Source organism: Suricata suricatta, chromosome 5 (assembly GCF_006229205.1).
Source record: "Suricata suricatta isolate VVHF042 chromosome 5, meerkat_22Aug2017_6uvM2_HiC, whole genome shotgun sequence".
Lineage (NCBI taxonomy): Eukaryota > Metazoa > Chordata > Mammalia > Carnivora > Herpestidae > Suricata > Suricata suricatta.
In genome coordinates, this window is record NC_043704.1 from 23,685,413 (window position 1) to 23,702,911 (window position 17,499).

The 17,499-nt window shown below is 30.7% G+C and overlaps 1 protein-coding gene across 2 annotated transcripts in view; it reads right to left on the reverse strand.

The window, feature by feature from the left end:
* Window positions 1–17,499, reverse strand: part of NCAM2 (neural cell adhesion molecule 2) — a 500,345-nt gene that overhangs the window by 18,227 nt on the left and 464,619 nt on the right. The window contains exon 16 of one of the 2 annotated variants that reach the window (XM_029939115.1): window positions 16,757–17,176. The exons of the other annotated variant lie outside the window; for it this stretch is intronic. Within the exon in view, the coding sequence (XP_029794975.1) occupies window positions 17,070–17,176 (107 nt within the window). The 3' untranslated portion in view covers window positions 16,757–17,069. Of the gene's footprint in view, window positions 1–16,756; window positions 17,177–17,499 lie in introns of those variants that run through there. 2 annotated transcript variants of the gene reach the window in all.

Below are 17,499 nucleotides of genomic sequence, written 5' to 3' on the forward strand. Positions count from 1 at the left end.
TCAGGTCATTTTCTCATGGTTCGTGAGTTTGCCCCAGGTTGGGCTCTGAGCTGACAATGCCGAGCCTGCTAGAGTCTCTCTCTCTCTCTCTCTCTCTCTCTCTCTCTCTCTCTTTCTGCCCCGCCCTTGCTAGTGCACTCTTTCTCTTGTCCTCTCTCAACATAAATAAACATTAAAAAATTTAAAAATAAAGTTAAGTTAGACTATAAACATATTTTTTAATCAGCAGCCTAACGTGGTGTACTATGTCTTATTAACACTGATTATTCTCTTGAGAATACAGTCACATTTATTTTTTTAATTTATATTTAGCTAGTTAGGTTTTAAATGATAAATATTTTATTTGTGACCTTTTTAGCATTAAACCAATATATTGATCTGCTTCATTCCATCTTTAGAAAAGCTCTTAGAAACATTATATTTGTAAAGCACCTTATGGTAAAGGAATATTGATGCTAAAATAGCTATTACTTTTTTTTCTAGAGAAACAAAACTATACCTTTTAAACTTATGATTAAAATTTTTGAAGGTTACTTGAAGTTAATTTATGGAAAACCAAAATAAATTTTTTGTCATTGCCGAGGATAAGATGGACATCAAGTGGGTTTATGTAATATATATTTAATTTCTTTTGAAAGGTATGTTTTATAAAATTGGCTTATGAATATATTTAAATACTAATACTTTCTCATATCCCATGAGGTTAGGATACAATAACCATGAAAACTACATTTTATAATGTTTTTATTTTTATTATTTCTGCCATCTATTTACTTTGGTGTGGAGTTTATTTGTCTTTGGCTTTTTCACAAACAAAATCATTACCATATGTGAAATTATATCAGTAGGATTTGGAGACTAGTAAGGATTTATTTTCCTAGTAACATACAGAAAAGTATTTCTTTTTAAATTAATTATAGTTTTAATTATTTTAACCAATAGAACCTGGGCATAACAATCATTTAGAGGGTTTTATTTTTCTAATTTTTTAAAAAGTTTATTCATTTTCAGAAAGACAGAGTACCAGTGCGGGGAGAACAGAGAAAGAGGAAGAATCTCAAGCAGGCTCCACCCTGTCAGCACAGAGTCTGTGTGAGGCTCGAACTCAAAACCTCAAGATCACAACCCACATGAAATCAGAGTCAGAAACTTATCCACCTCAGTCACCCAGGTGCCCTAAAGGGTTTTAAATTCAACTTTTCTTTTTTAGCTTTACAGTGTACTTATCATGTGCTTTTGATATATAGTACTTTTATGATCATTTTTGTAACTCCATTACATAGGAAAACAATGTTTTCAGCTCTACTTTACAGATAAAAAAAAAAAAAAAAACACCCAAAAAAACTGAGATCCAGGGAGTACAGTGGCCTGAGTCACTGGTTAGCCCTTGATATTAGATGAGTATGAAGACTAATTAGCTTCAGGTTTTTATCATTTATACCTGTGTTAGATCAGTGTTGCATATTCATCATCAAATAATCAGGGAAGAAGAAAATGGAGTGAATAAATTAAAATGTGTAGTTTTCTCCAGAAAAATATCCATTTTCTCCTTCACTGCTAGAGGAGAAACAACTATTTAAATGAGGTACAACAATGTAAATCATTTATTTATACATTCTTGCTATTAGCTCTCCTTTTAGTGATCCTTTTGTACTGCTCTTTGAAAAAAGGGGGTTTTATATTAGAATTTAATAAGAGTAAATATTTTAGAATTATAAAACTTAAACATCTATTTTTTGATATATATTTTATTTTGAAAGTGAATATTAGAATCAGTCTAACTGAATTTCTATAACTTTCCTCCCAGATCCCCTTCCTACCCCTGAAATCTAGAAATTAGATACCTGAATCAATACAAGCCAATAGAATTAACTCACAACTAAAAGGCTGATTTAATTTACATGAAATGTATTACCTTGATAATACTAGTTTTTCAAAAAACACTATACTATATTCATATAACTAACCTTGGTTTTTGACTCCTTAAATAGTTTACTATTTTATTTAAATACTTTTATATGTGTACATACAATCTCCAGATAGATTGAAAGTGACTTTCACAGTTGGAGAGATTAATACAGACATAAAGAAAAAATGTTAAAAGTCATAAAAATGGAAATTTCATGTTTGCTCCCAGAAGGGCCTTGGCTATTTTCATATGAGATATTCCTAAATATCATTAATGAAACAGTTTAAGTACGAAGGACAATAAGACATTCAAAATCCCTTTTTGGTGTTTCTTGTAACCTTACTAGGTGTTACCGTCCTATAATTGCAGGAGATCTACTTGTCTCTTGCTTATATATTCTTATATTCTGTTTACGAAATTCACTGTCAAATATCCAGTGATTTATGTATGTGTATGTGTGTGTAACTCTACGTACATAAATGTTTACATGTATATGTCGGTGTGCTATGTGATGAGTGGAGTGGGCAGCTTTCTGCAGTTGAGCTCCATCTGAGCCACAATGGTCAGTTACTATAAAATCAGACACCTGGATTTTCTAAAGACTTTGTGGTTGCAGAATTAAAAAAAAAGATTATCTAACCATTTACGCATTACAAACCTTCATTGAGTGCCTGCTAACTTAGTGTAGAACTAGATGGGTTTCCTGATAGATGTGAAAATAGAACAATAACTATTAACATAAACATTTAGACTTATTATATAGTCCTTTAGTCCGTTTTTACTATGATGCACCACTTACTAACATTTAATTTCATTTGTCAAATTCCACAAAACATAATCAAGGAACAAAAGAATAAGATTTTTATACTAACAAGGGCATACATTTAATAGTAAGGGCTTTCACTAGAGTCGTGGTAATCTTGCATGAAAGAAGGCACACTCTAGGGGAATATATCCTTTAAAAAGAAAAAGACATTGCACTAATTTCAAGACCAACTACCATCCCCAAAGATTTCACAGTTTCCTGTTGTCTTATGTGACGCAAGCTGTTTTCAAAAATCACCTGTTATTACAGACTTAAATTGGTAAATTAAATTTATGTGGTTTTTTTTCCTTAGGATCCCCCAGATTAGCAAAGAATAAATAACTGTAACAGAAAAAGCAAAAGTATAGAAATGAAACAAGCATCTAGATTAGTTCAACAACATAATTTTTTAAAAAGATAAAAAATTTTTATATGCTTCACAATTTAAAAAAAAACACTGGGGATATTGAAAATAAAGTCTAACTACTATATTCCCCTGGTACACACAAACCCGCATCTTTTATATTTCTTGACATAACCACTTCTTAAGAAAGAAAATGTAATATTTCCCAACCTTATGGAGTTGTGTATAGAAATGTCTTATTACGCATTTACAAGACTTCCTATCCCCTACTGGGAATACCAGCCCTGCTAACCAGAACCTAAATGCTGTAAGATTTGTCTTTGGACCTGATAGTTTTCTCTCAGTCAAATAAATGGGGAATCAGAAGACAGGTGTAAATGTGATATTCATATATTTTAGGTATTTAGAAAAAAATGATTCCAAATATCTATTTTTTTATATTTGAAACAACATGACTTTCAGATCACCTTGATAGGTGTAATCACAAATAGAGAAAAAGTAAACTCTGATATATTCATATTATGAAATTCACTATTAAAGAGGGAAATGTTAAAACCGCTGATATTATCTGAGAACATTGTCACACTATTTCCATTTCTCCAGAAACCACATTTCTCTTCTGTGTCATGACCACAGGTCTCCCACGTTTATGGTGCCTGACAGTCATTCTGAATTGATGGATCCAGTCCATTTTGATTCCTATTTAATTTCCCTGTTTGAACAAAGGCTTGAACTTCTGAGGTTTCCAATGTCTGGTTAATACCCCTTTAACTGCATTAATTAGAAAGAAGGAGAACATTATGACAAATTGCATTAGCAAGGAGAATTAAAAATACCATTTTCCATTAATTTAAACACATTTAAAAATCAAACAGCAAGCTTAAAAGCAACTATAATTGGATGTTATATTCTTTGTCCCCTCTAAGCCACATTTTAAATTACTTCCCCATACACCCAGAAAAAAATTGAGTGTACCCTCCTAAGATATATGTTTTCCATTTAAATTATAAACAGGCCATATTTGATAGCATATTTATACTTTGAAAGATGCAATGTAATATACTGTTCATACATTGTTGCTCACACACTACAATTAGATATGTCTAAATCATAATTATAATTTTATTCTGTTTCATTGTTGGCAAAATGTACATAATAATTCTCATATATCTGAGGTAAAATATGCTTTGCAAATTGTATTATGAAAGCAATTTGGAAATTCTAAAGAACTGTCCAAATGTGTTATTATTTCATTTGTTACACTTACTACCTTATGCTCAATTTGCTCATAGTAACTTATTTTTGTTATTTGTTTATAACATATTTAAAAAAATGAGAACTTCTCGACTTTTTTCAAAACCTTTTTAGATTTTAGACTCTTACACATTTGAATATTGCTAACACTTATGAACGATGAAGCATAAAAATAAATTTTATACGTGTTTTTATTGTTGTTTTTGATAAACTGTTTTCATTAAGGCCTGAGGTTTAAGATCATTTTCATTCTTCTAGTTTTAGATGTGCATTTCACTGCAGCTGGAACTCAACATGATTAGTTTAGTACCATTCCTTTGTTTATTTATCCATAATTCATATAGCAAATTATCTTTTTGGCCATTCCCATACTTCTGTATGTCAAATTAAAGTCTTTCTTGAGATGCCTGGGTGACTCCGTTGATTAAATATCCGACTTTTGATTTTGGCTCAGGTCAGGATTCCAGGGCAATAGGATTGAGCCCCAGCTGAGCATGGAGCCTGCTTACAATTCTCCCTCTCTCTCCCCCTCCCTCTGCTCCTCTCCTCTGCTTTCTCTCTCTCTCTCACTATATATATATATATTTCAAAAGATTATTGGCAAGTGAATCAAAACCTCCTCCCTAAAATAAAGACTGTACTTCTTTTGTGTACTAATCTTTTACTCTGTCATATCTTGTTCCTTCTTGGAGAGCTTACAGTATTCATGAGATAAAGCATTTGCATCATTCAGCTTCCTGACAAAATGCACTTAGTAGCAACTTTTCAAGTTCACTCAAGTTCATATTATTCAGATATTTAACTGCTTAGTGAACTAGCTGAATAAAAACTGTGTGGGCACAACATGTAATTTCTGGCACACAGTTTTCAATGAACAATGTAAAGGGAAAAAATATGTGCTGCTAGTAATATCTGTGATGGCTATAAAAGAGTATTATCAGCGAAAAGAGAACTGCAGTCTTTTATAAGGGATTGCATTTTAGGAAAAGGATCTTGGGATTTTAAATTTTAAAATCTTTAAAAATATATTAAAACTCAAAAGTTATAATGATAAGGGAAATATATAACTGTATGAAGTTATACTATTTGAAAGTGCATTGTAACCAGTTTTACAGATTATTAATTTTAAGGATCACAAAAAAGTAATTTTCTGTGTATTAAAGGAACATGTGTTGAGTTTATTGGAGCTCTTTAAATTGTCTAAAAACAAATGATAAAAGTTCATAGCAGAGATTAATTAATACTTATGTGGAAGCTTCTTTTATATGACTTCCTAGCTTTCTTGTTCCTTAATACTGTTTGTGCATCCACACGTTAATTTAAAAAGTTGAAATTCTCAGATTTTAAATATTATAATTAAAACTCATCAATATTTTTCAGTATTATTCAAATATATTAACAAAGCCTCTTGCTGTTATCTGTGTTTTAAATCCTCAAGCTATTTCAGTACATTTTAATAAAGTGGTCACATCTTTCACAGGTAGTCAGTCAACAGTATTGATTATTGTTTACTACTACATTCCTTTTGCAGGGGATGGTAAAGGTTGTATTTTACATTTTACATCACCTATCACTAACTACTGTGTCTCCATTTGTTAGTCATTTTGATTCTCATGTCAAAATGTTCTGTTACATCTATAACAATTGTTTACATATATGTGTGTTTGTGTATGTATATATACATATATATAATCAATGATAACAAAATATCCTTTTAAATCACCTATCCCTACTAGGAGGTATTATTTGGGAGGAGGTTGGGTAAGAAGGCAGCACAGACAAACCAGACTTTATTTATTTATTTACTTACTTACTTACTTGCTTACTTGTTTTTACTATGTGATTTGGGGCAGGAAAATTGGCTAATTGAAGATCTTTGATTTAGTGATGGGAAGGGAATTGTAAACATGCATATTATATAAATGGTATTTATAATTATAAATTTAACATATAAACTTTATATGTTTTTCAAAGAATATCTTTTCCTATGTATGTTTGTTTTCAAAGGCAGTATTATAAATTAACTATCTTTTCACAATATTTTCTAGTCCTTAAGAGAAATAGTTTTGTGCAAGGGTAAATTGGGCAAAAATCATCCTTTAATGTATCACACACAATGTTATTAAACAACTTCATCAAGCAGTCATAAAAATAAAATAAAAATAATCAAAATACTCTCTTCTCTGGGGACTCATAATATATTGGAAGAGATGAGTAGGACATGTAACTTAGAAACCTAAATGCAGTGCAACTGATTGTTTTACTCGTGGCAAAATTAAGACCTGGGCAGATAGGTGGGAAAAGCATTTAAGTTAGTGGTCAAAGAAGACTTGATAGAGAAGATAATGTCTGAAATGGCATTGAAGACTGAGAAGCTTTCTAGGTGATGAGAGGGGTCTATGTGAGTCAGAACACGGTGTGAGCAAACATGGAGATGTATGAACATACATGTTATGTTTGAAATTAGCAGATAGACACAAATGTTAGACATAAGGTACTAAGGATGACCGCTGTATGGTTAGAAGGGAGCATGAGTGGGCCTGGGGTACAGCTCAGAAAGTCTGTCCAGTCTTCCCCCTTTCTTCTACCAGGCTCGTTTCCATAATGCACACGGGCTTGTCAAGCCCTGCTTGGTGTCTGAAGTAGTGAGGAAAAAAACTTAACCTACTACAAGTGATTAGTGATCGAATCAGCATTGGATAATTTCAGAAATTATCTGAAATTTCACTCAGGAAGAGTGAAATGAAGAGACATAAAATATTTGACATGTCATAATTACTTATTTAAATTGTTACTCTTCAAATTTATTCTTATGTCACTAACTCTCTCCTTTTTCCATGTATATTCTTATTATATATGTTCAGTTTCTTTTGGTAAAAGGTGATGTAGTGTGTTTCTCATAAGATAATGAAGGTTTTCATTGGCACCAAAGAAAGGAAGCTTCTTCAGGTAGAATGAATAAGATCAAAACAGACAGTAGTCAAAGAATTGAAAATTTAAATTTTAATCCCTTGGTTCAACTATTAACAGGCTAAATTTATGTTCTGTTAATATTAAAGGTTGTTCTATATAGAGAAAATGGAATTCTTCACAAAACAGAAAATACCTCTTTTCTTAAACACTATATTGCAAAATTGGATGTCACCCCTAAGTATTAAACTATAATATTTTACAAATTTTTGTTGAAATTCTAAACTGTTTAATCTGTATTATGAAATTATTAAATATACATACTTTTCAATTTTATAAATATATAAGAGAATAAATGAAAAATATGGATGATGTTATTTCCCAAGAAATGTATAACATTTGGTTTTTAAAAATTCCCAGTTTTAGACACTCACTGTTTTGTTTTAAAGACTTCAATTTATGCATTATGGTTATATAAATAATCAAGTTACATCATTATAATTAAACATCTAAACATGTAAGGCCACTTATCATGTATATTATTATACAGTGCATCTAAGTAATATATTGCATACCTAAACTCTAAAATATAAGTGCATACTTTAAATATATTTTAAAAGCACATCTAAGATATCCTTCCCTGGGTAAATGGCTACATTGTGATACATCCAGACAATAGAATATTATTCAATGCTAAAAAGAAATGAGCCATTATATCATTAAAAACATGAAATAACCTTAAATGCACATTATTACTAAGTGAAGGAAACCAATCTGAATAAGCTACATACCATATGATTCCAACTATACGACATTCTGGAAAAGGGAAAGCTATAGAGACAGTAAAAAAATCAGTGGTTGCAAGGGGTTAGGAGAGAAGGAGGGATGAATAGGCAGAACACAGAGGGATTTCAGGGTAGGAAACTATTTTGTATAATACTATAATGGTGGTTACATTTCATTATGCATTCATCAAAACCCATAAAATGACAACGTGAGGCGTAAATCTTATGCAAACTATTGACCTGGTAAAAATGATGCCAATGGTGTCAATCCAAGTTCATCGATTGTAACACATCTCCATGTTCATAATGGGGGAGACTATATATGTATTGGGGCAGGCAGTATATGGGAATTCTGTAAATTTCTCTCCATTTTGGTATAAACCTGAAGCTTGTCTAAACAGTAAAATTTATCTAAAAAATGGAGAAAAAAATACAGTGTCCTACAGTGTCCTACCTTTAAAATCTTCCAAGGAATGGCTAACATACCTGGATTCACTGAGAATATCTATAAACACAATACACAATCTTTTATGTCATTTAATACTTAAAAAATGACATGTTTGGTGATTATTAACACATAGGAAAGTCTTAAACATCTTCAGCTCCTTATGTTTGTATGATGGGACCCACCAATGAACCAGACCAGATCTTGCTGTAAATAACTATTTCTATTCTCTTAAACTTCTCTTCTTGTCTGAGACATTTAATGGACGAGTAAGTCTTGGGCTAGTATATAAAAACTCCGCAATATTTTTTCTGTTTTCCACCAATAAGCACTGTGAATAAGAGTATTTTTCTTTTAATTTTTCAAGAACATCAGAGAGTTTTGCATTTAACCTTCCATGTCACATATATAACTGGTTTTACCCTTGGTGAAATTATATAGGAACAATAGCAAATTGAAAGTTGTTGTTCATGGATTTCCTCAAAACAAATGCTACTTTGTGGAGCTAATTTTTGCTTTTGTTAACCATACTTAAGCAGGAAAGGAGTCTGTATTTATTATAATATGAACTTTTAAATATTTTAATCTTTCTCTTTGTAATAATAAATGAGGTATCAGTAAAATAGCAAGCAAGCATAAAACATTACAAAAATTCTGTTTTGAAGCCATTTATTTTTATTTCTTAAAATGGAAAAAAACAGATGCTGACATGGAAATACCTATTTTAGCTTTTATTAAACAGTAGGTAAGAATATTCCATATTAATAGAATGACCTTTTTCTAGAATGTAAAAAAGTCATTTTATAAAGTGTTTTCAGAAAATATTTAAATATCATAAAGGGATTAAATTTAACTTGATATTCTTTTAAGGCTGTAAACTGAGAGTTTATTACATGGATCATGAGAGAGCAGCCACATGCAGGAGTTGGAGAAATAAAGATAAGCCAACTTGTTGAAGCACCATGATTACTGGAAGGAACTGTGGTTGGTTACTACATGGCCTTTTTTCCTATGAGGCAATCAACAAGCAATCAAAGGAACTCAGTCAAAGACACAAGACCATATAAATATAGACTAGGAATTTAGTTATGCCATCTCTGACTTGGTGCAGTTTGATGAAACAAAGATAAGAGGAAAACTGAGAGTCAATGATCAGTCATTTGGCTTCTCTGATCCTCAGTTTGTTGACATAGTAAGATAATGGTATTGATTAGAATATTAGAATAGCAAACAATAAAATAATATAAAGCTAATAGGTCAATGTAAAGTTACTGTGACTTTCAGTATAAAAATGTCCAGAAATTCCCAGATAATTCCCATTTCATACCATCTCATTGTCAAGTAACTTCAAGAAAAATAAAAACAAGAACAACAAAGAAAATTAACAATCTTTCTCTCCCAATGTACAAAACTTCTATAACTACTTGATCGAAAGAAGTTCAGAAATTGTAACAAAATATAGATATATAAAAATTTTCATTTTAGAATGTGTACACATGTAATGGGTTTTAAGATATACATTTGAGAGTGGGTTACTGTGGAATAAGAAAGATTAAGGGTGTCTTAAAATAATGGATATCTTGAAAATGAACGTTTTCTCTTTTGTAATTTCTATATTATTTCATTTTATCTGGCAATGCAGCATTTGATGGCATTTATATTAGAGAAATATTCATGTCTAAGCCACCAAGTTTTTCACTTTATAAAAACAACTGAATAATTTCCATATTAAAGCCTGGGTGGCTCAGTTGGTTAAACTTCCTTCTGACTGTAGATTTCAGCTCAGGTCATGATCTTATGACTAATGAGATCAACCTACATCAGGCTCTGTACTGACAGCAGAGAATTCTTGGGATTTTTTTTCTCTCTCTCTCTGCCCTTCCCTTGCTTGTATGCATGCTCTCTCTCTCAAAATAAAGAAATAAACATTAAAAAAAATTGTCATTGGAACCCAGATTCAGTACTAAAACAAAAAAAGAAATATGTTTCATTAAGAGCACAGGACCTGGATTCTAAATGTGACTCTTTACATAAAATTTTCAACTGTTTTAGACCTCACTGTTCTCATCTAAAATATGAAATGATATTACTTCTCAGAGATTTTCATGAGTGATTGAAATATTGCACGTAAGGCATTCCACACAGCCTGTGACACAGTATACACATTAAAAAATAAAACCAAAGCCATTTTTGTTTCATACCTTGGTTGTGGACCAGTGGACCTTAGTAATTTTCTACAACTTTACTCTTATGGTGTTTAAAGTAAATTATAGTAATACATTAACCGAGGAGATTTAAACAATCTCTTTAAGCCTTTTCATCTGCCTTTATAAACCTTTGCTAACATGGAAAGTACTTTATAATTCTTGCATTGTTAAAGTTATTAACTATATTCTTGCATTTTATTAAAATAGTATCTGATTATTTTGGCCTCCTACTAGTCATCAAAGTTCCTAAGAAGACTCTGAAACTAGTTTACTATGAAACAAACAGTACTTAGTAATGTTTCTAAATTAGCTTTGCATTATGACCCTACTGATGATCTATATTTATCCCAAAATAGAAGTCGTTCAATGATTATATGTTTATTACACTGAGATCTTGGATTTGATCAAGTTAGAAATGAAAACACACAAAGACAGAAAAGATTTGTACCAGTAATAAAGAAAACACATATAACAAAATTTTTCCTCAGTTTTCTTTATTACAACAATGGAGACACAGAGGTACAGAAAATAAAATGACATTTAATATACTATGAAACACATGCACAGGATTACACATAGTGCTGGATATTATGTCAGGGGTTTTAAATAAGAGATGATACTGAAGACAATACATTTATAATGTACATTTTTTTCAAGAAAATAAGCTATGATGAAAACAAATGCAATTAAAATGATCAGAAACAGTCACTTTAAAACACAAGTGTTATACATAAAATCAGTGTAAGATGTGAGACAAAAATATTCTGAAAGAAGTTCATGAATCATGGATGTTACTTAACTTGCATTAAAAAATTAACTAAGAGATTTATTTCATAGTATCCATTTAGTACACATATAGAATAAAAATAAATATGGTATAATTAAGAAAAAGATGCCATCTCTTAATATATGCAATATTAGCAATGTGTAACTTCTATATTTTTATTAGTTAAAATGGAATGATAAAGAATAACTTAATTTAACTTGAACATACACACATTAAGAAATTTCACAATATATCTAAACTTCATACATTCAGTTAGTTCATACTTAAAATGAAAGTTCATTCTACTTGAATGAATTGATCTCTAAAAATTAGGTAAAATAACAGTCCAGCAACAAGGCCACAAGGACATAGGTTTGCAGTTCAGATCAGCATAGATCCAGAACTCTTACACATATGTGTTTTCCTTAGTTATCTCACTTTTTTTTTTCAATTTTGACTGTGAAATTAGTTAATAGCCATAGAGGAAGAGTGGATTACTACCAAAAATCTTCATCTGGTTTATAATCTTAGTGAAGATAACCAAGCCTTAGGTAATAAAACCAAAGGAACCTGGAAAACAAAGGATTGCTATTAAACTCCTATCTCTGTCTTATTTCAGAACATTTAAATTAGACTTGTTTACAGAATTGTTTGCCTTATTAAGATATTGCTTAATATGGTGTTATAACCTTTATGTACTTCAACAAGTTAAGTACAATACATTAGAAAAAAATAATATGAAAGCTTTATATTTAAAAGTTAAAAATTGTTAACTCTAAGTGTTAATTCTACCAATTTAAATATTAAGCTAGAAGAGATCAGGTTAATTAGATGTTAAAAGATATTTTGTTTGTTTAGTTAGTTCTTAAAATTTACTTGCTAGTATCTTCTGAATTCTAAGGTAAACTATCAAGTATTAATAGTTATTAAATAACACTATTTTTTATGACAAACAGCTGATTTGGAAATGGATTTTTACCAATTTCAATTTACATTGAAATGACTCCAAGGGCTTCTTGTAGAATATTTGTATCTCCAATCATTTGAAATATGCAAATTTGAGCTATCTATTCAATGTGTTAGCCTTTCTGAAGGTTTTATGATAATATTGCCTACCATGAATGCTAAGATTTTAAAATTTACCAGTGACCAACAGAAAAGGAATAGAAAAAATACACCCTGTTCATTCATGGCCAGAAATTGAGAGGAAGGAAACAAAGCCTGGAGGGTGTAGGAAAGAGAGAAAAACAGAGCAATAGAGACAAAGAGGAGAAATAAAAAGAAATATTGGAGAGAGAGAGAGAAAGAGAATATTAGAAAGAATAAATTGGAATAAAAGAAAGGAAAGAAGAAAGGAAGCAAGGAAATAAGCCAAAATTAGAGAAAACCGACTTCATTTGTACTTATTCAAAGGTTGCTTAAAGGATATTATATTATCCTTCACAGATTTGAGTCATAATAAAATACATAAGATGATACAATTAAATTATGACCTTCATGATTTTATATCTTTATTCATTAAGTAAAATTACAAAATGTAAGAGCTAAAGAAGATTATAATACTTATTTACATAGTATTATGACACACTATTTAAAGCTCTTAATGCTACTAATATCTAAACCAAAACCAAATAGGTGCAAATTTTCAGATAATTTTATATGACTAAAGAGATTTCTTGACTCTTCAAACTGAAACTATTATTATACGTAACATTACCTAACTATTCTTGAAAACTAGACCCAAACATACTTAATGATTGCATTAGTGATATAAATATCTTAAATCACCAAATTAATTTATATTTTTAAAATTTATTTTTCCATTCTTAGTGTATGTATACTATATTAGGAAATGAATACTATTCAGATATCTAAAAGGGTTCACTCAGATCCCAAAAGATTAATTATGTCTTGCATACTCTATTTTGTTGAATATAACTGAATAATAATAAATCCAACTATACGTTGAAACTACTGTGGAATTTTCCTTATTATAGTTTAAATTTAAATTAAATATTATAAATGGCCATTCTTATGTGGAAAACGTTTGATTTAAATTATAATGGGTTCTAAATTTACTCGAATTAGGGGTGTTTGGATGGCTCAGTCGGTTAAGTGTTCAGCTTAGGCTCAGGTCAAGATCTCATGGTTCGTGGGTTCGAGCCCCACATCAGGCTCTGTGCTGACAGCTAGCTCAGAGCCTGGAGCCTGCTTCAGATTCTGTATCTCCCTCTCTCTCTGACCCTCCTTTGCTCGCACTGTCTCTGTCTCTCAAAAAATTAATAAAAACCTTTAAAAATTAAAAAAATAAATTGACTTGAATTATATAACCTATGAAGTGCTGTGTATTTGTATTTTTAATTCATAATTTTAAAAATTTCTGTATATTTAAATAGTAAAAATGATTTGCAATGAAATTATTTGTGCATGTATTCATTTTATATATATGAGTGAAATTATACAAAACTGTTAATCCAATGTCCAGAATTTATTTATTTATTTATTTATTTATTTATTTATTTATTTATTGAAAAATGCAGAAGATACTTTAGGCTAAGAAAAAAAAAGGAAAGAAATTTAAAAAACAAAGCCATAAGATATATTAATCTTTTTCATGTCTACCACTAATGATGCATACATATTCATTGGTGTAATATATTTGGAAACAGTATGAGTATAGCATCTATAAAATATGGTTATTCCCAATGACTAATATGAGGAAAAAGAGGATGAAAAATGGCAATTGACCCAACATTCTCCCGTGTAAGAAGTTTCATAGGAAAGAATTTACTGCTATCTCCTAGGCCTACCCTGTTGAGATACCTGGCACACAGTAGTGGCAAGTCTTACAGTGATCTGAGGTATAATCACAGAGAGTTGTTTGGGGTAGAGAAAATGGAAAGACTAAATGATAAAAGGAGATAACGAGACAGACCAGGAAAGAGCTGGGAGGAGAAAAACAAAGAGATACTCATGTTTATATAAGAAGTTAATCCTGACGCTCCATCTGCAGATACAATAGTCATCCCTAAGAAAATCAATCTAAATTTACAACTGGTGTAATATGATTGAAGCAAACTTTTGGATTGATTTAATATTTGGGGGCATGATATATATACATCGATAGACACAAACACATATTTCTGATTATATATGATGATTAACATAAAATTCACCTTAACACACAAGTTCATATTTTACATGTTTCAGGCACAGATTATATTTTATTTAGACCTATAGATAGACACTAATTAGAGTGGAAGATTACATGGTTGCATACAGCAAAACTAAAACTCAGATAATTAAAAAGATACTTTAACACTTACATATTTATAAAGGTTTTTTTTTAATCTGAGAAGGTAATTTTTAATGTCTAGGGTCTCATTTTTGAACTGTTATGACTGTACTGTTTAGAATTTTGTGCTTTCCTATTTCTTGTATAAATAAGGTAAAACATAGACCCTGTTTTTTAAGCTGAGGATCTATTTTCAAGAATTTATGCACATCTCACAACTGCAAAATAACTGATTTTCTAATAATAAAAATCTGGTCAAATGAAATATGACTTATTCATTTCAGGATTAAAATATTGATCTGCGGGCATCTGGGTGGCTCAGCTGGTTAAGCATCCTACTATTTCAGCACAGGTCATGATCTCATGGTTGTGAGATCAAGCCCCATGTTGGGCTCCATGCTGAGCCTATAACCTGCCTGTGATTCTCTCTTTCCCTTTCTGCTCTTCCCCACCCCTAAAAAAATGTTCAGGAAAAAAAAAAGTTCATCTGTACTTAGATGTTTACAAAGAATAAAGAAGAATTTAGTAAATGTAAATGATTATGCTGAGATAATAAACTTTTAAGTAGAATCTTTTCTCAACTGTCAAAATATCACTTTGGGTACCATGGAAACTTGAATTTGAGTATTTTTCATACCACGGTTAGTGACCTTGAGTCATAGAATATTAAATTAAAAAATCAACTCTATTATCTTATGAAAGACATATTCCATATTCTCCACAAAATTATGTTGCTTTCAATACAGGTCTAAATAATTTCTCCCTGACTTTCTTGTGGAAAAGATCCAGGCAGATTACAGTAAATAGGAAAATTTGTCCCTTGAAGTGTTACTGGAACTCTTTTCTTTCCTAGCACTTTCTACGTATTAGTAACCAACAAATCTACATATCTCCTCCAAAAATAGACATAATATGCACTTATAATTGGTTACTTAATAATTAGAAAAAGTTGGCTATGGTTATTTTAAAAACAGAACATTCCCCAAACCATTAAGTCTGGAAATTCCTTTGTCTCAGGGGAAGAGCAATGAAGGAAGCAGAAGCATGTTTAATCTATGTATGGGACACTCCTGCATTCTAAAGGTCTATTGCTAGGTGAAAAGAAAAAAGGACAGCAGTAGACAGCACTATGTAGAATAGATAAAGAAGACAGGCTACTAAAGAGAAGTCTAGCTTTAGATCTTACATAACAGGAACCTCTAGTTATTTTTTGAAGAGTAAAAGAATACTTTCATGAAAGAAAGTAAATAGTTTTTCACGTGTGAATCTCAAAGCCCATGTGTGAATCCAACACTTTAATTTACCACATTAGTACGGTCACTCTTGTGCACATACATAAATCTGGTTGCTTTCTAATTTTCCTGAATGAGTAGTAAGAATCACTTGCTCGGGTGTGGTTGGAAATGAAAAACACAAAATGGTTTTCTTATTTTATAATGAATGAAAATCGAACACTAAAATCATTACTTGTGATAATCCCTCAAATACAGCTTCCTCTGAAACATGTAGTAATACCTCCTCATCTCAATTTCATACTCTTGCAAGTAGTAGCTAAAATATTTGCTTCTCTCTCTGATCTCTGCAAAGAAATTGACTCTATATGTCCAGGAAGATTTAATAAATAAGTATACATATCTGTTGTTAGAACATCAATACTCCATGCCAACTCACAGCACAATCCATATGCAGTGAACAGGGTGCAACATTTTAAACACATTCATATTTAAATTATTAAATCAGATATTTTAAAATTGATGGTCAAATTAATGGAAGAAAACTTTCATTTTTATGAAAATAGGCAGCACAGTAAGGATACTTATTTAATATAGGAAAAGCTATCAGCTTTTGTTTTATATAAATGGTAAACACCATGAAATTTTATAAATGTCCATAAAGTTGGAAATTTACATTTAAAAGAATCACAAAACCAACATAAAAGTTCCATAATTCCACACAATAAAATACAATGTATGGTCATGGATTTTTAATTATATTTGCAAAATAATCAAATGAGAGAAAATTAGAGGTAGCAAATGCTTAAGTTAGTTCCAAGTAAGAGTGATATTTAACAAGGTCAACTTTAGAAACTAAAGGAAACTTCAGAATGAAGCAAGTTATGGAAGAAACAATCCTGATTCTATTTCTTTCAGCAATTTTCTGACAAATTATTACTTTAAAGGTTGACAATTTGGGGAAAGGAAAATAGTCTAATTGTTTATGAGTGAAATACATGCATAATTAGTTGAACCATAGAAAAGCTTTCATCATTATTTCAGATTTGCCTTGTCAATTTGCAGGACATGAAAGGAAATACCATATAACAACAACATTAAAACATCCAAGACAAACTGAGGGCTATAATGAAAGAAAACCCAGCAGCATTCAGCTGCCATGACTGGCTTCCATTTTCGCCTTTATTCGCTTCACAGCATTTATCTGTATGACGGAAGTTGTTTTTGAAAACAGAATAAGAATAAAATAATTAAGGAAAAAAAGAGTAGAGTTACAAACATGAAAGTAAAGAAAAAGAAAAGTGACAGTGGGAAAGAAAACAAAGAGAAAATAATTAATGCAAGATTTACACAAAGCCATTACAAATTACCTACAAAAAATCACTTTGATACAAGACAAAGACTGGCTATAATCTGTGTAGAACTTTTCAAATAGTTGTTGCATATTTAAAACATGGCTGAAGCTCGATGTTAATGCTTATTTCATGTAAATCAGACAGTAGTTCTGTCATTGATTCTTTACATATA